The sequence below is a fragment of the Macrotis lagotis genome, chromosome 6 (assembly GCF_037893015.1).
Source record: "Macrotis lagotis isolate mMagLag1 chromosome 6, bilby.v1.9.chrom.fasta, whole genome shotgun sequence".
NCBI classification, from domain to species: Eukaryota; Metazoa; Chordata; class Mammalia; order Peramelemorphia; family Peramelidae; genus Macrotis; species Macrotis lagotis.
Genome location: NC_133663.1, coordinates 89,336,133 through 89,363,481, shown reverse-complemented (window position 1 = coordinate 89,363,481; position 27,349 = coordinate 89,336,133). Strand labels below are relative to the sequence as shown.

General features: G+C 38.1%; 2 protein-coding genes across 8 annotated transcripts in view; one reads left to right on the top strand and one right to left on the bottom strand.

The window, feature by feature from the left end:
• TRAK2 (trafficking kinesin protein 2) overlaps nucleotides 1-1,001 on the bottom strand; it is a 68,556-nt gene extending 67,555 nt beyond the window's left edge. For all 4 annotated transcript variants that reach the window (XM_074191650.1, XM_074191649.1, XM_074191652.1 and 1 more), the window contains exon 1: nucleotides 854-1,001. The gene's annotated coding sequence lies outside the window, so the exon portion shown is untranslated. The remainder of the gene's footprint in view (nucleotides 1-853) is intronic.
• A 397-nt stretch (nucleotides 1,002-1,398) lies between these two features.
• Nucleotides 1,399-27,349, top strand: part of STRADB (STE20 related adaptor beta) — a 61,428-nt gene continuing 35,477 nt past the window's right edge. For 2 of the 4 annotated variants that reach the window (XR_012469451.1, XM_074191646.1), the window contains exons 1-9: nucleotides 1,402-1,476; nucleotides 14,991-15,075; nucleotides 16,411-16,522; nucleotides 17,816-17,896; nucleotides 18,630-18,732; nucleotides 21,268-21,389; nucleotides 21,933-22,041; nucleotides 22,851-22,974; nucleotides 26,967-27,138. Coding sequence is in view for 3 of the 4 variants with exons in the window: in XM_074191646.1 (XP_074047747.1) it covers nucleotides 16,511-16,522; nucleotides 17,816-17,896; nucleotides 18,630-18,732; nucleotides 21,268-21,389; nucleotides 21,933-22,041; nucleotides 22,851-22,974; nucleotides 26,967-27,138 (723 nt within the window). In the remaining variant the exon portion in view is untranslated. Of the gene's footprint in view, nucleotides 1,477-11,256; nucleotides 15,076-16,410; nucleotides 16,523-17,815; nucleotides 17,897-18,629; nucleotides 18,733-21,267; nucleotides 21,390-21,932; nucleotides 22,042-22,850; nucleotides 22,975-26,966; nucleotides 27,139-27,349 lie in introns of those variants that run through there. The other 2 variants (XM_074191648.1, XM_074191647.1) reach the window with 2 other exon arrangements.

Below are 27,349 nucleotides of genomic sequence, written 5' to 3'. Positions count from 1 at the left end.
ATAATCCATCCTTTTTTTTTTTTAATCAACATACATTTATTAAGCACCAGGACCAACCAAAACAGTCCCAGAACTGGAGCAGCTCACATTCTATTGGACTTTCTGGTTAATTAGACATCGAATAGTCCATCCTCTTTTTGTTTTTAATCAACATACATTTATTAAGCACCAGGAAAACTGTCCCAGAACTGGAGCAGCTCACATTCTATTGGACTTTCTGGTTAATTAGACATCGAATAGTCCATCCTCTTTTTTTTTAATCAACATACATTTATTAAGCACCAGGAAAACAGTCCCAGAACTGGAGCAGCTCCTATTCTACTGGACAATCTGCTTGATTAGACATAAAACAGTCCTTTTTTTTTTTTAAAGCCCAATACATATGTATTAAGCACCGGGACGTCTAGTCTGCAGGACCCAGACACCCCGAAGCCACCAAGCCGCATCTGTGAAGCCCCTGGTGGGGGCAGCTGTGGGCAGAGCGCACCGGGGGCGCCGACACTCGCCGGCCGTGGGACCCTGGGCAAGCCTCTGGATTTCCTCCCCCGGGACGAGAGGGAGCGGGCAAGGGGCAGAGCTCCGGCACTTTAATTAAGCAAAGCCCGACCGGGGTGCCGAGCCGGGCAGAACAAACGTGCCAAGGCTGAAGCGCGGAGGCCCGTGACCTTGCAAGGTGCCCCCCGCCCGGGCGCCGGCGGCTCCGGGGAGCGCCCCCCCGAAGCGCCGCGGGCCCCGAGCGGCACAGGCTGGGGCTGCGGTCCGGCCCCGGCCTTTCCTCCCCGGCCGTGGCCTGGAGGGACCCCGGGCTCAGGGAGGGGCGCCGGCCCGCCGGCCGGGCCCCCGGCTCACTCACCGACGCGCTCCCGGCGTCTCGGCCCGCGGACGGCGAAGGCTCCCCACAAAAGCCGCCCCTGCAACCTCTAACCAAGCAAGCCGGGCGGCGGCAAGGACTGGCAGGCGGCTTCAGAGCGTCAGCGTCATCACCCGGCGACCCGAGGCGGGAGGCGACCTCTCCGATCCAGACCCGGAACCGGCGGGGCCCGAGAACGGCCCGGCTCGGCGGCTGCGACGCGCGGCTCGCCGGGAACTGTAGTTCCTTCCCTGCCTCCGCGCCCTCTCCCGTTGGCCCCGCCCCCTGCCCCATTGGCTCCGCCCCTTCTTCCGGGGCGCGCCGGCGCGCTAAGGCCGGGCTGGCCGAGGGCGGGGCTGAAGCGCCCCTGGGGGGTGGGCTGGGGGGCGGGGCCGGGGCGGGGATAGTCCAGGCCCCCGGGGTCCGGAATGGGACCGACGGGCATCGGGGGGAAGGTCCCGACTTAAGGCGCCCCTGCCCTCTTCTCCTCCGCCCGGACCAGGGCCAGGGGGCGGGTCTGGGACTCTCGGCCCCTCGGCCCTCCGCCCGCTCCGGGCTCTCCGGGCTTTTCGAGGAGAAGCCGCCGGGCCGGGGCCGGGGAAGGGGCCGCGACCGCCGCTGGCAGGGTAAGCCGGGAGAACAAGGAGGAGGCTGCAGGCGGAGCCGGGAAGGGGCGCCGAGGCCGGGGCCGCGCCTGCGCATTGCGGGCAGCGGGGCACGGTGCGGCGTCCGGGCGCGGGCCCCGGTTGTGCCCCGGTTGTGCCCCGGTTGTGTCCCGGTTGTGTCCCGGAGCCCCCGTGCTGCGGCCCGCGGAGGAATCTGGGCCTAGAGAAAGGGGCGGGGCGAGCAGAGGCCCCGCCCCCACTGAGACCCGGCAGGCCCGCGCGTGCGTGGCTGTCACAACTCACCCTGTCTGCCTGCCACTGTCATCACCCTGTCTGTCTACCTGTCACCCTGTCATCACCCTGTCTGCCTACCATCTTGCCAGCTTATAACTCTACTACCCTGCCTGCCCACCTGCCACTCTGTCATCACCCTGTCTACCTACCTGTCACCCTGTCATCACCCTGCCTACCTACCTGTCACCCTGTCATCACCCTGTCTACCTATCTGTCACTCTGTCATTACCCTGCCTGCCCACCTGTCACTCTATCATTACCCTGTCTGCCTACCATCTTGCCAGCTTGTAACTCTACCACCATGCCTGCCCACCTGTCACTCTGTCATTACCCTGTCTGCCTACCATCTTGCCAGCTTGTAACTCTACCACCCTGCCTGCCTACCTGTCACTCTATCATTACCCTGTCTGCCTACCATCTTGCCAGCTTGTAACTCTACCACCCTGCCTGCCTACCTGTCACTCTATCATTACCCTGTCTGCCTACCATCTTGCCAGCTTGTAACTCTACTACCCTGCCTGCCCACCTGCCACTCTGTCATCACCCTGTCTACCTACCTATCACCCTGTCATCACCCTGTCTGCCTACCTGTCACTCTGTCATCCTGCCTGCCTACCTGTCATTCTGTCATTACGCTGCCTGCCCACCTGTCATTCTATCATTACCCTGTCTGCCTACCATCTTGCCAGCTTGTAACTCTACTACCCTGCCTGCCCACCTGCCACTCTGTCATCACCATCTGCCTACCTGTCACTGTATCATTACCCTGTCTGCCTACCATCTTGCCAGCTTGTAACTCTCCCACCCTGCCTGCCCACCTGTCACTCTTTCATTACCCTGTCTGCCTACCATCTTGCCAGCTTGTAACTCTACCACCCTGCCTGCCCACCTGCCACTCTGTCATCACTTTGTCTGCCTACCTGTCACTCTGTCATCACCCTGTCTGCCTACCTGTCACTCTATCATTACCTTGTCTGCCTACCATCTTGCCAGCTTGTAACTCTACCACCCTGCCTGCCTACCTGTCACTCTGTCATCACCCTGTCTGCCTACCATCTTGCCAGCTTGTAACTCTACCACCCTGCCTGCCTACCTGTCACTCTGTCATCATCCTGTCTGCCTGCCACCTTATCAGCTTGTAACTCTACCACCTTGCCTGCCTACCTGTCACTATATCATTACCCTGTCTGCCTGCTACCCTGCCTTTCACCCTCTCTGCCTGCCACCTTGTCTTTCACCCTGCCTGCCTGTCACTGTCATCATCCTAACTGCTACTCTGCCTGTCATTCTGTCTGCCTGTCACTCTAATATCAACATGTATGCCTGCCACCCTATCACCCTGCCTGTCACTCTGTCATCACCCTGTCTGCCTGTCACCCTACTTGCCACTCTGCCACTGCATCTGAACTGAGGTTGGGGTGGAAAAAGAGGTAATAAGAGCTGAATTTTCATTTTCTGAATGAGTTTTAACCTTAGGCACTGCCAAATGATCTAAGTGGAAATTTAATTTAAGTGTTGCTGCCTTGTCTTTTATTTTCATGAATTTGGGGTTTTTTTGGTTAGGTTTTTTTTTTGGGGGGGGGTTGCAAGGCAATGAGGTTAAGTGACTTGGCCAAGTCACTTAGTTCACACAGCTAAGCAATTAAAAAGTGTTTGAGGTCAAATTTGAACTCAGGTCTCCTGACTCTAAGGCCAGTGTTCTATCCATTGTGCCTCCTAGCTACCCCTAGTTGTTTGTTTTTAAAGAAGGACTTCAGGGGCAGCTAGGTGGCACGGTGGATAGAGCACTGGCCCTGGAGTCAGGAGGACCTGAGTTCAAATGTGGTCTCATTCAATGAATAATTACCTAGCTGTGTGGTCTTGGGCAAGCCACTTAACCCCATTGTCTTGCAAAAAAAAAAATTAAAAAATTAAAAAAAAAAGAAAGACTTCACAAAACTAAAACTTGGATTCATTCTTTTCAATGCAGCAAAAAGTATCTGTTTTTTGATTTACTTCTGATCTTCTCCACTCATCTCCCTTGGATTTGTGTTCATCTGGAAAATAGTTGATCATGAGCCAGACCCCTGGAGTTGTGCTTCCTTTCAAATATTCAATCAACAAATATTTATTTCCCACCTCCTATGTTCTAGTTATGGAGCTGCCCTAGATCAGGGAAACACCAAGCCAACAAGTGTAAATACAGGATGTACCTACACACACAGTAGATAAAAGGTACTAGGAAAGGGTTTAAGACAGGGCCAAGAGAATGCCTCAGGAGAAGGTGGAATTTGAGCTCAGTATGAAAGGAAGGCAGGAAAACCAGAAGATAGAGTTCTGGAGGAAGAGCATTCCAAGCTTGGGGTTCAAAAAGAGCTAAACAAACAAAATGCAGATTACCATGTCATTGCTAAGCAGTGATTGCTAGCTATCATTTTGCTGTTAACTTAAGAATTTCCTGAAATTCCTTTAAAAATCACAGTAGTTTTAAGCAAAAAGCGTTTGCCTCATTCTTTGCATTTTAATCTATATCAGTAGCCTCTTTGTCAAATTTTTTATATGCTCCATGCCAGACTTGTGTAAATGAAGATACCAGGGTAGTTTTCAAGACCCATGTATTAATCAGTCAATAAACAAACCGCTGGTAACTATTTCAAAGCTGCTGGGTACTTGAATGTTTACAGATATCTTTCCTCAGGACTATCCTATTAGATCATCTTATTATCCTATCCCTGAGAAGGAAGGGGATTTAATGTGATGGCACAAGTGGTCAGGATTGGAGCTTTTAAAGGTAAAAAGCACTGAGCTAAGCTCCAGACACAAACAGTGTAGTAGAGGCAATAGCAACTGCCTCCAGGAGCTTACATTCTAATGGGGAAGAGAACACAGAAAAAGAAAGCTGAAGAGGGGAAAAGAGAGACAGGGATGTCCTGGGGTCTCAGATTCTGGGAGGAACCAGCCTTTCAGAGAGACAGGTTACTTCTAAGAAAGCCGGGGTGGGAGCAGCTAGGTGGCACAGTGGACAGAGCACCAGCCCTGGAGTCTGGAGTACCTGGGTTCAAATCCAGCCTCAGACACTTAATAATTACCTAGCTGTGTGGCCTTGGGCAAGCCACTTAGCCCCATTACCTTGCAAAAAAACTTAAAAAAAAAAAAGAAAAGAAAAAGAAATCCAGGGATAGTGTGGACTTTCAAGAAGAGGTTTCTGGATCTTTGCAAGAAAAGTTAGGTGTTCAGGTGGGAGTCAAGCTTGAGTCTCTAATTCTTCATTAGAAATTACTTTTAATGAATAGTATAGATATCAGTGTATAATAGAAGATTCTTTAACAAAGGTTAAATTGGGATTACCAAAAATACATAGACCATAGCATTAAAAGGGACCACTCTGATATGACCTCACACATATGTTGAAAGAAAAATACTTCTGTTTTCTACTTTATTTTCACTGAGCCTTAAATTGTTAAGAGTTTTATGTAAAATTTTGCTCAGAATATTTATTTGTCTTCATTGATGGCTATTAAATTTATAATTTAATTAAATTATAATTTCAATTAAAATTAAATAAATTTAAATAATAAATTAAATGATATTTATTATAAAATTATATGTTTTATATATTACATATATTATAATTTTAAATAATAACTTTAAACCTGAGTCACAAGACTCTGTTCTTATTCTGATACCTGATATATTCAGATATAATCTCTGCTATGATGTTGTAGTTTCCTAGCCAGCATTTTTATTTAGGGGTTTTGCCTCAATATTCATTAGTGAAATTGTTCTATTATTTTTTTCTTTGTTTTTGCTTTTCTTGATTTAGGTATCAGCACCATATTTATTTCATAAAAGGAGTTTGGAAGGACTCCTTCTTTGCCTTTTATTCAAAATAAATTTTGGAATTTTGGAATTTAAATGCCTAGGATGAATCATTTCATCTTTGCTTCCTTCATTTGTAAAGTGAGAGTGTTAAGCAAATGAATGATTTTTAAGATTTAGCTATAAATCCTCTGAAATTACAACTTCTTTGATTCTCAGTTTGCTCCTCTGTTATATAGCAGTAATAAATACACTATCTCTACTCGATAGAAGGTGTTTTGTAAAATGCATTGAAACCTTAACTCAGACACTAAATTACCTTGGGCACGCCACTTAATCCCAGTCTGTCTCAGTTTTCTTATGTGCAAAATGAGAGGATTGACCTTGATGCCCTCAAAGATGGTCTTCCAGATGTAAAATCTTTGTGAACTGGGATTGATATCATTGAATATTGCTTAATACTAATAATGCTAATAATAATAATAATAATAAGTATATATATATATATATATATACATTTAAATTTTATCTAATACCTTAAGGTTTACAAAGCACGATTTATATTAGCTCATTTTATTCTCATAACAACACTGGGAAGTGTGCTATTAATATTCTCATTTTACAGATGAGGAGAATGAGGCAGGCAGAGGTTAAGTGATTTGTCCAGGATTATACAGCTACTAAGTGTCTGGGGTCAGATTAGAACATCAGATCTTCTGACTCTTTTATCACCTAGCTATCATAAAACTGGATCATCATTTCTTGAAGGGTTTTGTTAGGGGCATATAGAAATGCAGGGATGATTTATATGGGTTTATTTTATATTTTGCTACTTGACTACAATTATTGTTTCAACTAGCTTTTTAGTTGAATCTCTAGAATTTTTCAAGTATAGTATTAATATTATCTCTATGAAAGAATTAATTTTATAACTGCATTACTCATTCTGATTTTTTTCAATTTCTTTTTCTTCGTTTACTGCTATTGCTAGAATTTCTGATGCAATATTGATGATGATGGGCATCCTTATTTTACTCCAGATCTTGGAAAACCTCCTAATTTATCCCCATTACAAACAAATAATCCTTGCTGATGGTTTTAGATACATGCTTCTTATCATTTTAAGTAAAAATTCATTTATTCCTTTGCTTTCAAGTGTTTTTAATAGAAATGGATATTGTATTTTTTATCAAAAGCTTTTTCCTGAATGTATTGATATACTCATATAATTTTTGTTAGTTGTGTCATTGATATAATTGATTATGTTAATAGTTTTCCTTATGTTAAGCCATACCTGCATTACTGGTTTAAATCCTACTCATTCACCAAATATAATCTCTGTGCTATAATGTTATAGTCTCCTAGCCAGCATTTTTATTTAGTTTTGCATCAATATTCATTAGTGAAATTGTTCTATAATTTTCTTTCTTTGTTTTTGCTTTTCTTAATTTAGGTATCAGCACCATATTTATTTCATAAAAGGAGTTTGGAAGGACTCCTTTGCCTACTATTCAAAATAAATTTTGGAATTTTTGGAATTTAAATGCCTAGTAAAATTTACTGGTAAATCCTTTTGCTCTTGATGTTTTTTTTCTTAGGAAGCTCATTTAGGGCCTGTTGAATTTCTTTTTCAAAAATAGGTTCATTTAGATATTCTAGTGCTTCTTTTGATAATCTGGGCAGTTTATATTTTGTAACTATTTCATTTCATTTATTTCATTCATGAAATCAATTTATTGGCATATAAAAGATAACTCGTAATAATTGATTTCATTTTCATTAGTGACATATTTATCTTTTACATTTTTGATACTACTGATACTGCTTTTTAAAAGAAAAGATTTTATTAACCAATGTTGATCTATTTTATTGATTTCCTCTATAAAACCAATTCTTGAGTTTTATTTATTAATTCAATGGCTTTCTTTAATTTTATTAATCTCAGCTTTAATTGTTAGAATTTTTCCCTTTTAGAGGGTTCTGATTTTTTTTTCTAGTTTGTCTTTTTATTGCATACTCAATTCATTTATGTACTCTTTCTCATTTTTATTGATGTGAGCATTTAGAGATCTAAATTTTCCTCTAGTTAGATTTTGCTACATCCCATAGGTTTTTGGTATTTTGTCTCATTATTATAATTCTCTTTATTAAACTGTTGAGTATTTCTATTAATTGTTCTTTAACCTCCTACTCAATATTTAATAATAGGTTATTTAATCTCCAATTAATTTTTAATCTGTGTTTCCATGGTCCCTTATTAAATACATTTGTATTATGGTCTGAAAAGAATATACTTAATATTTCAGCTTTTCTACATTTAATTATAAAATTTTTATACCCTAATATATGTTCAGCTTTTGTAAAGGTACTATATGTTGCTCCATATGGTATATTCTTTTCTAAATGATTCTAAAATATTTCTCTTCTATTCAGTTCTCTCTAGGTATCTGTCTTGCCCAGCTTATCAAAGATTCTATTTGTCTCCTTCCTTTTTTTTATTTATTTTTTGGTTATGTTTATCTAGTTCTGAAAGGGGAACATTATTATAGTTTTGTATCTATTTCCATCTACAATTCATTTAAGTTTTCTTTTAAAAATTTGAGTATTATAGCTTTTGGTACATATAGGTTTAATAATGCCATTACTTCATTATCTGTTGTACTTTTGATGATGAATTCTGATGTAGCACCTAATGATGGTATTGAGGTACCACTGTAACTTATTTCTTTTTTCCTTTTCTTTTTTTTTTTGCAAGGCAATGGGATTAAATGACTTGCCCAAAGTCACACAGCTAGGTAATCATTAAGTGTCTGAGGTCAGATTTGAACTCAGGTCCTCCTGTCTCCAGGGCCAGTACTCTATTCGCTGTGCCACCTAGCTGCTCCTGTACCTTATTTCTTGATGTTAACTTTATTTTAGAGTTGGCTCTAGTCCTGATGTGTGTGGGGGGGGGGTAGAGGAGAAGTGAGGTTAATAATATTTCAAACTTCAAATTTTTCAAGCTGTTTTCTGGGATTTCTCTGGAAGCTTGACCTCAGGTACCATGCTCTGAGCATGGCAAGACCTTGGGCAGCATTGTTCCTCCCATGCTTTTACTCCCTGTCATCCCTCCCCACTCAAGTTGCAGCTCACCCTTTTCACCTTAAAACTGGACACTCTACTCTCCTGCACATGGCCATGGCCAGCAGGGCCATGTCCCTCTGGGACTGTGCTCTCGGCCATGTGCTCACTCTCAGTCACAGCCCAGATCTGAGTCTGGTCACTACCAGCTGTCTTCCTGGATCAGTTGGGTGACACTCAGTGTCTGTGGGGCAAAAAAGTTCCTGAAGCTGAGGCTGAGGCTGCCTCTCAGGCTTTTTGTTGTTGCTTCGGTGGCTTCTGCCTAGAGGTAACTGCACTTAAATCAGACCAGATCACTGCCTTGCAAAGTCATATTTTTCCTAACTCCCTCCCAAGTTGTCTCAGAGTGAACAGCAGCTTTATCCCAACTTTAATTATTTCTGCCATGCTAAAGTTCACTTCGAGGCATTGTTTTAAGTTATGTGTGAGAAAATTTGGGAGAGCCAAATAATTTACTGCCTTATTTGGCTATCTTCCCAGAATCCTCTCTAATATGTTTTGCTACTCTGAGAGAACATTTTGGAAATATAGCAGAGTAGGTCAGAAAACTTTAAACTTTCCAAATTTAAAAAAGTCAGAACATCACTTCAGAGAGAATGTAAAGCAATGGGAATAAACAAATCCAAGTAAAGAAACTGTACTACTTTGATAACTTGAGAAGACCCAGAAAAGGTATATGCTCCAGGAGCAGAGGCTATACCTTAGTGAAGTGCAAATACCATTGGGGTGACTCTGCCCTGGAGACAAATGGGATTGATTGGAAGGCAGCCTAGATTTAGAAAATTTCATTTTATGGAGATTATAGGATACAGTGTGGAGGTCTGATGAGTGGGCAAGAAAAAAATTAAAGAACTTTCCACTGTCAAATAATGCCAGACACAGTTGTGCTGACTGCACACATAGAGCTGTGGGGGAGAAGGAGCTGGCACACACCTGGTGAGTGCAAAAGCACAGGGGTGGGGACCCTGCTGACTATGGACTCCTTCCTGCAAGAGAGCAGAGACCCCGGTTTCAGTTCCAGAACAGAGAGAACACTTGTATTTTACAGCCACTGGAGGAACTGTACAGAACAAGATCATTTTTGCTCCAGTGTGACTGGTGACCCTAGCTTAGGCGTAAAGAAGAGATCCCAAGGTGGAACTCCAAGATAGACCTCAGAAAATAATAGTAAAAAGGACCTGAAGATTGGAGCATCATGATTACACTAATAGCTGCTAAAAACAAAATAAAACAATAGCAACAACAAAATTAGTAGCAAAGGACAAAAAAAAAAATCAACCATGGATAGTTACTGTGGGGATAGAGAAGATCTAGATTCACCTTCAGAGGAGGATAATGGAGCTAAAAAAAGCCACTCCTTTTTCAAGGAGAAAAGTCAAATGGTCCCAGGCATAAAAGAGTTTTTTGGAAGAATTAAAAAGGACTTTAGAAATCAAGAGAAATCAAGGAAAAAAACAGAGCAATCCAAGAAAATCAAAATTATGAAAATCAAGTCAACCAACTTGAAAATAGAGAATCAAAAACTTAAGGAAGAAATTAATTTCTTCAATGTAAAGACTATCAGACTACCTTCTGTAGGGGAGAGGGATGGGGGCTGGGAATCAAGAATAGGGGAAAAATTGTAAAATTAAAAAATAAATTTTAAAAAATGATTTCTTGGAATCTAAAATTGGGCAAAGGGAAGTGCAGTGATTGTTGTCCTTGTAATCAAAGATGACCAGGACATCAGATGAATGATGGCATGACTTTCATTGATTATATTGAGGGGAATGTTGTGCAAAAACATCCTTCTCACTGCCTCTTCCAGAACTGTAGTCACCCTGTGGCCTGATGTAATGGGGAAAAGGACTAATTTATATGGCCTAGATGCTGGGGAACTCCTTGGTCTTAGGGTATGGTTTCCCCCATATCAGCAAAGCACCACCTGGGCAACATCAGGTAAAGCAACAGGAATGTGATTTTCTGGTGACAAATTGGTGACAACATAGTAGATCCCAACGTGTCTCTTGGTGGTCTAATTGTCAGTATGGTGATTTTATAATTTGTGGTCTCTCCCCTGTGAGGTAAAACCACCTATCTCTGGAGGGACTACTTATCAAACACCTTATAATTTGGTGACAAATTTTCCTGGGTAGGACAAAGCTAGCCTGTCACTCAGACATTCAGCTCAGCTCTGCAAATATCCCCTCCCTATACTTGAGCTCATCTGTCTGGAGGGGGTGGGGGGTCACAATGAAAAGGGGAATTTTCCTTGGGGCTCCCACTTGGAACCAAAAAAATTCACCTGAGTGGAGAAGACCCTGAGATTATTCCTAGTGTGACCCAGCTGAATAAACTAATGAAACATCATTTATAAAACACTAAATACTAAGCACTGGGATTACCAGTTCAAACGTGAAACAATTTCTTAGCTGGGGAAGACAACCAGAGAGGATTCTCAGGATTCCTTGGGAGGGGACTCTTGGTTTAGAAAGTTGGGGGGGAGGGTGTTCGGAGTCCCAGGGATCTCGATAGGCTTAAACTTGGTAATGGTAGTAATGGCAAGAGTGATTTGATTATAGCTGGGGGGGGGGTGAGGGAGAAGAAAAAGGACATGAGACTGCAAACAGTAAGGTGCCAGGTGGGACATGGAGGTGATGGGGTGGAAATGTCTCTTAAGCAGAATCCCAGAGGCCCAGGGTTTATTTAGCTGCTGGATTTTGTGCTTCTTCCTAAGCCCATGTAAATTGTTTCTTGTCTCTGGCTTCTGTCTCCATGCCTGTAATGTTCTTCCACCAGACCTCGGCCCCACAGAGCCCCTATCTTTTTCTTTTTTTCCCCCAGAGTGATTAAAATAGTTTTTATTAAGATATCTTAACAAAATAGCACACCTCTCTCATAGTGGGAGAGAGGGGCAGGTAAATTCCAAAATACAAGGTCCTTTATGCACTTTGAAAGGCTTTTTTCCTATCCCCCCCCCCCCCAGCCAACCATAGGCTGGGGTAACAATCTAATTGATACATTGGTTTCTGTACATTTATCCTGCCCTGCTCATTATACTAATGAGCAAGAACAGCCAGATCTCCTTGAGTATGCACAAAGGAGAAGGGCAAGACTAGGTTAAATTAAAAACAGGTGTGGTAATCTCATCAGTTTTTGATCAAAAAGAGGCTAAATCTTTTTATCTTAACTCAGTACCTGCCCATAGACAACAATATAGGCAGACCCTAGTATTTGTAATGTAACCTTACAATCCTCCCTTCACCTTCTTGTGGAACCCAAATACCCACATTTTCCTCACAAATTTCCCCCTTTTCTTTTATAATAAGGATTTAGAGTTCCACACCTTATTAGTGATTCCATTCCTTAAATCACAACCCATGTTACTGACATAACTACTGACTTTTTTCTATCAAGATTTTTACTTCCTCATTATCAGAAACATGGACCCATCCTTTTTTCCAGGTTTGTGTGGAAGCACAAGTCATCTTTCTGATATCTTTTACTACTTGCCTTTGACATCTATCTTGATAGATTCAAATCAACAGATTTGTTTGCATGGCTTAGCCTAGCTGTCTAATTGGTAATTTTTCCACCACAGTTTAGAATCTAATCAGGATGTAAATTGGCATTCCATAGCCCTAACTCCCAACCTGTGCCCAGGTAGTAGGCCCTTAAGTCTAGATAACAACTCCCTGACCAACCCTTTGGACAAGTGGGTATAGGCAGTAGTCCCACAAATCCAATAATGTCCCTTTGGTGCTGCTTGGTCTTCCAGGAATATAGTTTCCCGGTTCCCAACAAATAGATAATACTGCTCATCCTTTCTTCCAAGGGACCCTCCTAAATAAGCTATATAATCATCATGATAATAGGTACATTTCCAAAGTTACTGTACTAGAGTTTCTATCTTGGGGAAGACTGCTTGAGCCTCGCCTCTTTCTTATGGGAATCAAGAACCTTCGTTAAACTTTAACAGTATGCCAGCATAGCAAGTTCTGAGAATGAAAAGACAAGCAGAGGGACAGTCCCTCACCCAAGAGGGGGAAGACTGGAAAAGAAAGCATAGAGGGGAGGGTTTGTGGGCCTGGGAAATCATGAGAGATGGGAGAGCAGCCTCAGAGAAGAGCTTTCTCTCTGAGCAGTCCAAGGCAGAGGGGGAAAAGTTTCCTGAGTGGAGAGAAGTAAGAGAGTCTTGGGGTCTCCTCTCCTGGGGACCTCACTCCTCTCTTCTCTTGATGGAGCCCTGGAGGCAGAGTCTCTGCACTCTAGGGCAGAAACAGTTTTTTCTTTGTCACTTAAGGTCCCCTCCAGAACCTGGATTTTTGGGTTCACAAAGACTAGTTTAGCATTTAATAGATGTTTACTGATTTGATAGAGGGCAGGGATTTTTTAAGTTTGTGTATTTGCAGTTGTATATTGTACTCCAGCACTTTGGACAGGGCTTCCTTCAGGGCAGGTGCTAATAAAGATTCTTGGATTGAATTGGAGATTTTAATTAACTACAGATTCAGGAGATGAATTCTAAGTAGGGAGAGAGCTGAAATAGAATTCAGTTCTGGGTCCCCACTTTGTTAAGAATGGTTTACTGATAAGCTGAAGAATGTCCAGGGAGAGTGACCAGGCTAAGGAATGTGTAGAGAGAACAAGCATTTATCAATTATTTACCATGTGACAGAGATGATGCTAAATGCTGGGAGTACAAATACACAAACATGGAAAACATTTCCTACTACCCTGAAGGAAGCTTGAATTTTATTGTGGGGAAGCTCCATATCAAATGGAGCAGAAATGTAGGTGGGTAGAGCTTTTGTTGGAGAAGTCCCAGGAGAGACTATGATTGAAGAAGGAAAGATCTGAGGGAAATAGGGAAAGTTTTCTTCAGTTATTATACTATTATGTGAAAGCGGTAGTAGACTTTTTCTATTTGGCCTCAGAAGTCAGCTAGGTAGTGCCACACAGTGCAGAAAGTGCCAGGTCTAGAGGTAGGAAGACAAATCTATCTAAATTTAAATCCAGTTTCAGATACTTACTAGGTAGGTAACATGGACAAATCACTTCACACTGTTTGCCTCAGTTTCCTCCTCTGATAAAATGAGCTGAAGAAGGAAATGACACACCAGTGGCTTTGCCAAAAATAAATCCCATCATGGTGTGGCAAAGAGGTATCCTACAGATACAACTGAACAATAAACAACACCTTGACCTCTGAAGGCAGAATTAGAGTCATCATCCCATTGGAATTGAGAGGGAAATATGACTACTACCAAAGATATACAAATGGCAGTGAATTGCCTTGACAGGGGATGGGTTACACCCTGCTAGAGCTTGAGACCTGTGAGCAATAGCTGGATTACTTCGTCCAGCTTTGGCTGAGGGGATTCCCAGTCCTGGTTTAGTGTGCATCTGGTCTTTACCTTCCTTCTGTCCATGATTACTTTCTAGCATAATATCCTTCTGTAGGATGTGGAGAGCCGTAACAACAAAGCAGATCAGTCGAGGGAAAAAACTGTCACACCGAATGTTTCAATTTTATTCTGGAAGATTGACCTGCAAATGCCAGTTTTTACATGATAATTGTGACTAGCTGTACCCTTAGGACCCTGTTGGGGGGCAGCTAGATAGTACAGTGGATAGAGCACTGGCCCTGGAGTTCAAATCCAGCCTCAGACACTTACTAATGACCTAGCTGTGTGATCTTGGGCAATCACTTAACCCCATTGCCTTGCAAAAAACAACAACAACTTAAAAAAAGACACCCCTGACAGATCAGTCCCTTTAGGATCTAAAATGACTTTTTAGATCAAACCTGGCTAAGTGGAGTCTAGGAGGTATGATGGAAAGTCCTGGGCATAGAAGGCTTGAGTTTGAGGTGGGTTCCTCTACTGAATTCCTGGATGAGGCTGGATGAACTCTCAACCTCCTTGGACCTCTCATCTGTAATGGACTCATCTGTAATCTAAAGGAATTAAACTGAATTATTTTTTTAAATTTTGTTTATTTTTCCAAATACATGCAAATATAGTTTTCAGTTATCATTTCTTGCAGGGTTTTGAGTTTCATATGAATTATTTTTAAGGTCCCCTCCAGGACCTGGATTTTGGGGTTCATAAAGACTATATATTTTGTCTATAGCATCTGCTATATTCTGGGCACCTATTCATCATGATTATAGCTCTTGGGATAAAGGATGAAGGGACCTAAGAACATCTAGCCCAACCCTCCTTTTCATTTTACAAACAAGGAAATTGAGACTCAGAGAGGGATGGAATAGCAACAGGTTTCGAAATGGCTGTTATAGATATTTCTTTTTTGATAACTTTTCCCCTTTTCATTTTACCTAGATATCAATAGTGCCTCTGAACATTTTTTGAGGCTTTCTGAGAATGAAATATCTAAGAAGATATCTAAACGATGGAGTTGATGTTGGTAGGTGGAAAGAAACATCTTGTGGAGACAGTATTTTTCAAATACTGTCTCTAGAAATGTTGGACTTTCTCTGGTTCTCTTTCGATCAGAAGGCAGTTATTTTATCTTATACATTTTTGATGTGGAAGTAATGCAGTTTTTTGTTTTAGGAATTTGTTTTTTGCAAGGTAATGGGGTTAAGTGGCTTGCCCAAGGCCACACAACTAGGTAATTATTAAGTATCTGAGGCCACATTTGAACTCAGGTACTCCTGACTCCAGACCTGGCTATCCACTGCACCACTAGCTCCCCTGTTTTAGGAATTTTTTATCAATTTGGTGAGAGGTAGCTCGGTGGCCTATGATTAGGAAAATTTATCTTCATGATTTCAAATCTGGCCTCAGATATCTGTTTTAACTGTGTGACCCTGAGCAAGTCATTTAACCCTGCTTACCTCATTTCTTCATCTCTAAAATGTATTGAAGAAGGAAATGGCAAACCACTCTAATATCTCTACCAAAAAAAAAAACAACCCCAGATGGAGGCACAGAGTTGGACATGTCTGAAAAATAACTAAACAGCAACAAAATCAATTTTGGATTCATGCTGTATTGAAGTTGATCAGGAGTTACATACAAAGCAATATATAATTTTCTACTATATATCTGTCAGAAAATACCAAGAAGATAGGAATTTGGATTTCTAGGAACTTTTCCTGATTTCTGGGAAATAATTATTCTCATGACTTGCTGTCTCGCAATAGGATGATAGATTTAGAACTGGAAGGGACCTTAGAGGATATCACATTCAACTTTCTCATTTTAGAGATGAGAAACTGAGGCCAAGAGAGGTTAAGTGACTTGCCCAGAGTCACACAAGCAGTAAGTGTCTGAGTTAGGATTTGAACCTGGATCTTTCAGATTCAGATTCAGAAAAAGTTTTCCCCTAAAGACTAGAAAAAATATCTTTGTAGCTGTATTTCCAGATTTGACACAGCAAGATAAAAACATTGCCAATGTATAATGTACACAAATCTTAGCTGTCCTTACTATTAACTAACATCACAAATCAGGTATATTTTGTTTCAGATAAAATTGGTTTCCTTTACAAACAATTAAAGATAGATATAATAAAATACTTACAGATATTTATAGTATCATAGAATTTAGAGTTGATAGGGATATATAGAGCCTATGGGCCTTCTAGTCTAACCCTCTTTTTACAGATAAGGAAACAGCCTCAGAGCAGCTGTTAACTAAGGTCACATAGGTGGTATTATAAATGTATTATTATTATTTCATAATTATTATAAATTATATAAAAATATAAATAAACAATTTCTTTGTTTTATAATAGGTGAGTTCTGCTTCCTATGAATGGATATGAAGATAAAATTGAAATTTTTAACTATAAAATAGATGGATTTATGTAATTTTCTGTGAACTAAAGTGAGTCAATGTCTCTTCTGGTAAGTTTTCATTTGCTTTGGATTCCATTTTGTGCCTTTCATAATTACTAAACAACCACTGAAGAGGTGCTGAACTCCTTTTAGATAAGTAGATTTAGACTCATTTAAAGACTCATTTAAAATTATGACATTAATTTTGGAATATAAATAGCTGTTATGAAAATGTTTAAAAAACTGTGTCCTTAAACATATTGTACTCTATATATTATATTATATATATTATATATTATTATGTCATCATTAACTACAGTTTTCTTTTTACTCCATCTTCAGCTTGCCATAGACTAAAACCCATATTTTTATAATTTGTAATCATTTAAATTAATAAGAAATTCTCATAAGGTATATAATGCAGAGAGAGAGAGAGAGAGAGAGAGAGAGAGAGAGAGAGAGAGAGAGAAACTGGATTTTAGATTTATGCAAACAGCATAGTGGGTAGATACCTTTGGGGAAAAAAGCAACCAGCCAATCAGTCAAAGAGCCCCTACCTTTAATTCCAGTGAAGCTGTAAAAAATGACTGAGACTTTTTAAGAGAGAAAAAGGCATAAATTGCAAGAGAATATGCATTAGAGACTTTTTACTAAAATAACTTAACTTAAAATGTACTTCAAGTTAGAATGTAATGATTAAGGTTTGTACAGGCTGAGAGGCAGTGAGGTGATGCTAGAGATGGTGTGCTGGACCTGAAATTAGGAAGATCTAAATCCAAATGTCACCTTAGACACTTATTACCCATGTGACTCTGGGCAGGTAATTTAACCTCCCTTACTCATCTGTAAAATGGGGTTAGTAATAATAACTATCTCCCAGGGTTGTTAAAGGATCAAAGTGCTATAATAAATACTAGTTATTATCATTATTATTATTTTATAATCTTTAGAAACAGAAGTGATTCAAGAGGAAAAGGAGACTATATAGGTAAACTCAAAGAAAAATACAAACTACCTGAGAATAATAAGCAGAAAGATATATAGCAGTCAAACTCAAGTATAGTCATTCTTAATGGAGTAGAATGGATGGTGTTGATGAGATATAAAATAGAAGACAGAATCACATAGTCCAGAGAAGAGATGACTGAGGTCCTAGTCAAAAAAAATGGCTCTGTCTTTTGCTTACCTAGTTTCACTTCCTATCTTCATTTTGGAGTTTATGTTTAATTTCCTAGTGTCTTAATGCCTAACTTCCACAGCAAGGTGCTATCATGCTTTTTGTTTTTCACCTAGCCAGCAGGTTTGTTGTATTCTCTGACTATCTCATCCCACCATTTATTAATATCGTTCTATTTTTTAAAGGATTGTTTCTGTACTTCACGGACACAAGTTGAATCAATCAGACCTGAAAAACAGTCTGAAACCAGCATCCACCAATACTTGGTAAGAATAATTATTTGTACTATATTGCTATTAAAATGAATTATTTGTATGTTTGGATTTTAAGGTATTCCTATATTTTCTTTCCTTAATCTTTAATCTACAAATTTATCTATATAATGAAAAATGTCACACAAATATCTTCTTTACTATCAGAATTAGAATAAATTTGATTATATAGGCTTTTCTTTGACTTGCTCATCTTTTTTTTTTTATTAAAAGATAATATAATAAAGCCTTATTAGTAAATGTTCTATTTTATGATAATTTACTCCATAACTTGATATAACATTGGATCTCTATCCTTCCACTTTCACTTTTATTATATATTATATATTATTATAAAAATATATTTTATTTTTGTTTGTTTTTTTGCGTGGCAATGGAGTTAAGTGACTTGTCCAAGGTCACACAGCTAGGTAACTATTAAGTGTCTGACACAGAATTTGAACTCAGGGCATCCTGACTCCAGGGCTGGTGCTCTATCCACTGTGCCACCTAGCCACCCTTTCTGTAAATTGAAAAGAACTGTTCCTTCCTAATTTGTTAACTTCCAAGCCTTTGTTGAAAGTTATCAATTTGTACTGTTGATAGTTTCCCTTCTTTCATAATACATTATTACTTTAAAGCCTAATTCTTTATGCCTTATATAATCAGGTGTGCATTTTAATATATCACAGTGACATAAATAAAGAACCAAGTCAATTTATCAATCTTAAAAATCTTTTTTGTTTAGGTAGATGAGCCAACCTTCTCTTGGGTGCCTTTCTCTCCTGGAGACAGTGAAATGCCATTATGCTCTTCGAATGTTTCTCACTATGAACTCCAAGTAGAAATAGGTAATAATCTTCAATCTCAGTGAATTTATGTAATGCCTGCAATACATTAATCATTACACTTTGATGCCTGAGGGAACACAAAGATGAAAATGCCATAGCTTCAGTCTTCAAAAATTCAGCAGTCTAATTGGGATGTGTTAATGACTAATACATGGTAAAAAAAAAAATTCAGGTAAATATAAGAAATAAAAAGTGCTATCAGAGTTCAAAGGTAGTAGGTACTCTGTGAGACTTACTGGAAAATGTAGCATTTTGAGCTGGATCTTAAGCAATGGATATAATTTCTACTGGTTGAGCTATAGAGGAGGACATTGCTAGTCATAAGGAACAGCAGGCAATGTTTTCAAAGAGCAGAGTAGTGTAACTTGACTGGAGCAAAGATTATATGAAAAGAAATAGTGTAAAATAAATTTGAAAAGCTAGGGGTCATATTTTTTAAAGCATGAGGGTCCAACCTTTTAGTTCTGGGCTACATCACCCAACAAAAACTTGTCAAGGGCTGCATATATAACCCAAATTACTAGTAAGTATAATAAAATGCATTAAAGTATAATAACAATAAAACTGAGTATTATAATAATAAAACATTGATTTTTTTATACAAAACATAAGAACAAGACATTTTTAATGTAGACACTGAGTCTGCTTTTTAACAATGCATCTATATCTGGTTTGATAGTGGTTCTAGGAATGCACAGAATATTTTCAAGATGTTCATCTGAAAGTTTTGTTCTATTTTTACTTTTTGTATAATTCATTTGGGAAAAAACTGGCTCACAAATATTGTGAAATGCCTGATATCTTTCTTTATGAAGGTACAATTTATAATTGTCCAATAAAACTTGAATTTTCATTTCTTTAAGTGGCTTTTCTGATTGAAACATTGTACATTCTTTTTGCAACTTTGAGGGCAATATTTTGAGTAGGACATAGTGTTTTCTAAAATCTTGAAATCTATTCTCAAAGTCCTATGACAAAAATAGCAATTAATGTTGCATATTTTTCAACTAGTTATGTTGCTTTGTTTAGACAGTGCTTCAAAGTAAATTAAGTTACTGTTCTTAATCTGAGATTATCATGTCAGTTTCATTTCGAATGCCATTACTATTTGAAACATCATTTAGTAGTTGATTTTCACTAAATTAAAATTTTTTCTACTAGTTGATTTTCACTAAATTAAAATTTTTCACTATATAAAAGAAAATAAGACAAAGTTGTCCATTGCAAGTATGTTGGATCATATAAGGTTTTAAAATAAATATCCTATTTCCTAAATGCCTGTCTTTTGTAAAAAAAAAAAAAAATTAAAAGATTCCAGTGGTCTGTGAGATTGCAGTGTTAGTTATGTGAAAAAGTCAAGCCTTATTGTTTAAGGGTTAAGCTGGTCTGTGTTGTGGCAATATTGGTGCATCCATTACTTCATTTTTTCATTTTGTGAAGCAAGCTGCATGAATGAACTTTTGAGGGCCACATATAGCCTGGGAACCATGAGTTGGACACACTCCATAATAAATAATATAGAGGGTTAGCTCTAAAGCCAGAAAGATCTAGATTGAAATTCCCACATTGACAGGGTGACAACATTCAAGTCACTTTAATCTCTCAGTGTCCCAGGCAGCTGTAATATTATAAATTGCAGAGTAGTGGTCATTCAGCAGTGGTAGAAGAGAGCCCCACTCTGACAGTTCCCCATACCAGTGAAAAAACAGATTTGGGTTATAATCCCTTTTCCTCCTCCCCCCAAAAATATAAGAAAATACATTTTCACTTTTAGGAAAAGTCATCTAAGACATAATTGTTTTCATGAAATAAATTGTATTCAGCATATTTTATTTTTATATTACAAATCATTTCCAAATATATCCTTCTAATTCTCCCTCTCCAGGAATCCCTCTCTTTTAATAATCTTTTAAAAATTAATTCAGAAAAAAATTAATTCAGCAAAAATAATCAACACAGTGACCTCTTCTGAAAGTATATTTACTGTTTCACATCTGTAGTCCCCACCTCTATAATGAAGGGAGAAAAGTATCTTTTATCAATTCTTTTCAGCATTATTTCAGAAGTCATTAAGGAATTTATCAGTAAAAAATTTATTTCAAATAGTTATTGATTGAATTTGACTGTAGCATCTGAAGCAAAATTTTTTACTTTGTTACCAAGTGAAGTAGACCTCAACAGTTTTAGATGAGGGCAGATGATTAAGTTTTAAAAAAAGTTTTAAAAAGTTTTAAAGGAAATGAACTTTTTTACTGTTATTTAGTTATTTCAACCATGTCTGATTCTTCCTGTCCCCATTTGGGATTTTCTTGGCAGAGAGTTTACCATTTCCTTCTACAGGTCATTTTACAGATGAAGCTGAAGCAAAAAAGAATTAAGTGACGCCCAGGGTCACACTGCTAGTAAGTTTCTGAGGTCACATTTGAATTTAGTAATATGTTCAGTACTCTAGCTACTGTGCCACCTAGCTTGGAGAATACTTTATAATGTTTTCATTAAATGAATTAAAACATCAATGATTATTTGTTATTACAGGAAAAGGATTTGACAATTTAACTTCAGTCTACCTTGCACGGCACACACCCAGTGGAACCTTAGTGACTATAAAAATTACAGACTTGGAAAATTGCTCAGATGAACATTTGGAGGCTTTGCAGGTAAAACACCAAATTTCAAAACTCATGCATTTATCATAAGTTCTGGTTGAAGAGATGATTGTTAAGAAGCATTTGTGGGGGTGGAGTGAAAGCAGGGTGGGTGTTTTGACCTGTGATTTCATTAATTTTTGGAACTCCCACTGAGGAAAATCCTAGTTATTTTAGCTCTACAATTTATAGTTTAGGCACCAAGTAATTGATTGACTTGCCAAAGTTCATATAATATGTGACAAAGGAAGAACTTGAATACAGGTGTTAAGTTTCTGTGTTCACACTACATACAAGAATAAATTTATGAATAAGAGAGTAACAAAAAAACTGGAGATTTTCTTACTAGTTCTTACTACCAAAAAAAACATGGTGGATTGGTAAATCTTTAATAGCATTTTCTTGCTAGTTCTTACTAGCAAAAAAAAAACTGTGTTTTGATAAATAGCATTCCATTGTGGGAATGGGATAAATTTTTCATGGTATCATTAATGCTAAACCTTCCACATTTTAAATGCTCTATATCTTTTTTGTTGGTATTATTGAATCTCTTAGAATGAAATTACCCTCTCCCACTTTTTCCGGCACCCGAACATTACAACATACTGGACAGTGTTCATTGCTGGCAGCTGGCTTTGGGTCATCTCTCCATTTATGGCTTATGGTAAGGATAGGGAACAAAACTTATTACCTACATTCAACTCTTTAATTATGTAAGAATGAGAAACATTTTATATTTGTGACTTTTGTTGCTTCTCAGTCACTTTTCTATTGTGTCTGACTCTGTCACTCCATTTGGGGTTTTCTTGGCAAAGATTTCATTTCCTTCTTCAGTTCATTTTACAGATGAAGAAACTGGGGCAAAAAGGGTTAAGTGACTTGACACAACTGTGAAATGGACCAGTCTCTCAAATCTGTTGTCAGGGTTAATTTCAGACCAGCAGCTCCCCCTTCTGCTCTTGCTGTCTTTTGATACACAACTAATAAGTGAGACCACTCAGAAAGATGAATCTTCCTAACTTAAGGCCCAGCTCTCTATTGCTGCTGTCACTTAGCTGATCCAATTGTGATTTAGTATTTTGTACTATTTTGTAGTCATATTAGTATAAATTAGTATAAATATCCAGAAACAGACTATTGTTTGGCTTTATTCATTTAACAAGAGTGTTGATAAGTTGATCACTGAAAATTAGGTTGAAACCTAGTCAGAAACTAGATAAAGTTTTTCTCTAAAGGGAGAACAGCAACTATAATTATATGTCAGATATTGTACAAAAGAAATGTAGCCCTTTTCTGATAATATTGGTTATTTTCCTGCTTATCCATCAGATGATTCTGTTTAAAGAGTTTTAAAGGTAATTTTTCTTTGAGTAGGAATATCTGGACCTTGAAGAACAGCAAAATTTTTTATGGCTGATGTATGTTTACTTTTCAGATGTTTACCTAAATAAAGATTTGGGGGACTTCTTTCAGGTTCTGCAAGGCAACTCTTGACGACTCACTTTCCTGAAGGAATGAGTGAAACTTTAATAGGAAACATTCTCTTCGGAGCAGTGAGAGGGTTAAATTATCTGCATCAAAATGGCTGTATTCACAGGTATTTTTACTTATTTGTATTTTACAGAAAACTTAGGAGATAAACAATTAGTAAAACCTTTTGGATGGAGAAAATGAGAATAGAAAGGAGGGGCAGGAATCCAGGTAAATGGGAAAAGGGGGAGGAAGGGATCCAAAGATTTAATAGATGAGAAACATATTGATATATGATTCTCTATTGTATGCTAAAAACCTATGTAGATGCTGCTACTAGAGCTCTCCTTCAAGAAGATAAGTAAAGATTAAAAAGGGTCTATATAATAAAAAATTATAGCAGCTGTTTTTTTAGTGGAAAAGAATTAGAATCTGAGGGAATACATCATTTGGTGAATGACTGAACAAGTTATGGTGTATGAATTGATGGAATTATATTGTTCTATAAGAAATGATGAAGCAGATGGTTTCAGAAAAATCTGGGAAAGCCTATATAAACTGATGTAAAATGGAGTGAACAAAGTCAGAAGAATAATTTACACAGTCATAGCAATATTGTAGAGATAATCAACTTTGAAAAAGTTAATAATTCTGGTCAACACAGTGACTTACCACATTCCAAAGAACTCAAGATGAAATATGCAATCTACTTCCATATAGAGAACTGATGGACACAGAATAAAGAGGATATTTTTTTCTTGCTTTTATTTTGGGGGTAGAGGGGCAGAGTAGGGAGAGATATGGCTAATGTAGAAGTTTGTTTTGCACAAACTGTGTCTTCTCATTCAGTGGGGGGAGCAGAGGAAGAGGGAGAGAAATTAGAACTGAAAAAAAAATAAAGTTCTGTACTTTACTTAAAAAACAAACAAACAGTTACAGCTAAAAATCTCTACACATTAACCAGAATGTCCAGGAAAGAATGTACTCCAATGAACTGAATTTTCTGTTTAATAGTAGATTTTTATAGATTTTTGGTAATCATTATTTCCCTTTCTCAGTGGAGAATTATTCGAGAGAACTTTAAATTACAAAGTGAGAAAGTGAGAGGAAAGATACAATGTCCAAATTCATTTGCTAAATCAGCTATAGGGATCAACTTAGAGTATATAGAAAAATGGCAGTAGGGCTTATAATGATATTCGAGGCCTGAGATGTTTATATAGAAGCTAGAGACCTTAATACGAATATAAATTTAACTTCAAAGGTATTGAGATTTGCTGGCATGACTCAGGAATAGAATATTACAATAGGAACTTCATCTTTGACTTAAATAACCGGGATATAAAGCATAATGGTTTAATGCACTTCAGTTTTGAAGATCTAGATTCAAATTCTGCTTCTGTTTAATCATATCTATATAAATAGAGATGTCATGTAATTCAATTAAACAGAATTTTAATAAATGCTTCTAATATGAAAGTCACTTTGCTAGATACCAGGGCTCCAGAGACAAAAAGGAATTTATAACTGCTGAACCTGATTTCTTTTCTGTAAAATAAAGGAGTTGGATCAATGTTATATTATATAATTCTATTAAATTAGGGTGTATAGTAGTTTGAGGAAATCTACAAACCACAGTGGAAAAACATGCTGGAAAACATTTGAAAAAAGTCAGTGGGGAAAAAAAAACAAAGAACTGTAATGTATCCTGTGTTCTGCTTTGCTATGAGGAGGAAATAAATGATATGTTCTGGAAGCAGATCATAAAACTTTCAGTGAAGATCTGATTTATATTGTAAAAATATGGAGGACTTGAATTGTTCTGCTGTCTGCTGGAGTACTCTTCTAAAAGCAGAGCAGCTGAAAAATTCTTTGTGGGGAGAGTTTTATCAAAAGACAGCAAGAGCAGAAGGGGGAGCTGCTGGTCTGAAATTAACCCTGACAACAGATTTGAGAGACTGGTCCATTTCACAGATAATATTCTGATGAAACACATGATTCTGAACTCAATAACTTACACTCAACCCAAATACCTTCCTTTTAAACTTCCTTAATTCTTTCAAAATTATCATCATCCTTAAAGTCATCCTGGTTCATTAAATTATGTTTATCATTCTCCCTCACACCACATATCTAAGTGCTTGCCAAAATGTGTCCTTTCTGATTCTATGCTATTGTTTGTATCCCTTCTCTCCACTTATATAGCCACAATTATAGTTTAGATCTTAATCACTTCTGGTGTGTAATGTTGCAATCACCTTTTGATTGGTCTCCTTGCCTCTCATTTTTAATTCATCTTCCACATAGCTGTCAATGTAATTATCCTAAAGCTGTTGCTGCTGCTGCTGTGGTTTCTGTTCCTCTTCCTTCCCCTCCTTTTCTCCCTCTCCTCTTCCTCTCCTTCTTCCCTTCCTCCTCCTTTTCCTTTTCCTTTTTTCTTTTTTTCTCAAAGAGCACCAGGTCTGACCATGTCCTACATCTACTGCTTAATAAACTACAGTGACTCTCTAGGATTAATTTTAGGTCCTAGAATCAAATATAAGCTTCTCTATTAGTTTTTAAAGCCTTTCACAAGCTGGTTTCAGTCTTCCTTCCCAATCTTTTTACACTTTACTTTTCTTACTTCACTTTAGGGTCTAGCCATATTAGTCTTCTTTCTAGCCCTTATATGGCTCTCCATCTCCAATCTACAGACCTTTGCACTGATTAGCTCCCATATCTGAAATGCTCTTCTCATCACCACTGCCTATTATAATCCCTTGGGTACTTCTAAACTGCTCAAATGATGAAACTTTTCTTGACCTCTCAGTTGTGAATACCCTACACCCCTCAATATTTACCTATTTATTTTGTATATACATATTCAAATGCATATTATCTCCAGATAGAATGCAAGCTCCTTGAGTTCAACAGCAATAACAACAGAGACATATTTGATACCCAGAAAATAACCAATGGATCAAGAGTCACTGCTGCGATTATTAGGTTATATGTGTTACCTATGCCACCAAGAAGTTGTAGTACATGCAGTGGTCATACCCCAGTAAAATTATCTAAGCTTATGGGCTAAATCTGGTTGAGGGTAACAGGAGTATAAAACTTGTTTGTAAGTTAGGAGTTGTCTACCCCAAGCATGTGAAAAGATCCCCTGGTGGAATGAATGGATGAGAACAAATTGTTCACCCTGCTACAAAGGTGACTGAAGCAGCCACTGTGGAGCACTTAGAGCTGGGTTTGATATCCAAGATGCCAAGGCCATCTACTGCAGCCTGGACCATCAACAGTTATCCTGACTTTTGTCTTGCCATTAGACTTTGATGACTTAGGAATAGAATGAGGCTGTTGTTTCTGTACAACTGCCTCTCTTAATTCCAATTCATGTACAAGTCAATGTGATGTTATTTAACTTCTTCAAAAATGAAAGATAAACAAGAACAAGCTTCTTGAATTGTTTCATTTTAGTTTCTCTGTTCTTAGTATCTTAAACAGGCCCTGGCATTTAATAAATGGTGTTTGATTTATCTGTTAAGCAGAGATTTTTTTATAAGAGAATTTTCTTTGATTTAGAAAGCAAATTATGAGTTTTATATGAAAAAAATTGTATTTTATTTTGAAACTGAATTGCCACAATTACTATTTTATTTAAGCATAAAATATTTTTCATAGATTATTTTCACTGATAATCTGAACAACAAAAGCAATAATTTTACTCCATCTTTTTGTTTTATAAAATATCTATCAATTTCAAACTTCATGCCCTTAATATATGTGACTTTGTTTTTATATATTAAACTAAAAGGAAGGACTTGGAAATAATTTGATATATATATATATATGTTGTATATTAAGCATCATACTGTAATTCCCTATAGACTTCAATTTCTAAGCACATGTAAATAACTTTTACTGACTAATATAATTTCCTGGAGAATTAGGCATTTAACAGTATCATCTTTAATTGGAACATTTGTCCACATAATCAGCATGAATAAATTAACAAAAATGTAATCTAGTTTCCAAACTTAAAAGGTGCCTTTTGAGTTAAAGCTGTAATGCAATAACTGACTTATTCCCTTTGGCAATTTATTCATACTTATTATTGACATATTTTTGTTTTAGGAGTATTAAAGCCAGTCACATCTTGATTTCTGGAGATGGCCTTGTATGTCTGTCTGGCCTGTCCCGCCTCTACTGTTTGGTTAACCATGGGCAAAAGTCTAAAGCTGTGTATGATTTTCCCCAGTTCAGTACGTCAGTTCATCCATGGCTGAGTCCAGAACTACTAAGACAGGTCAGAAATAACTACTTCATATTTATTATCCACATTTCTTTAATTACGTTAGTTTGTACAGAGGAAAATTATACCCTTGTAAACTAGATCAGCTGCCATTTTTAATTTTAAAAAATAATTAACATAATAATATATTTTAAATTTGTAGTTCAGTTGTTGTTTTTAGTCACATTCAACTCTTTATAATCCCATTTAGAGTTTTCTTGATGAT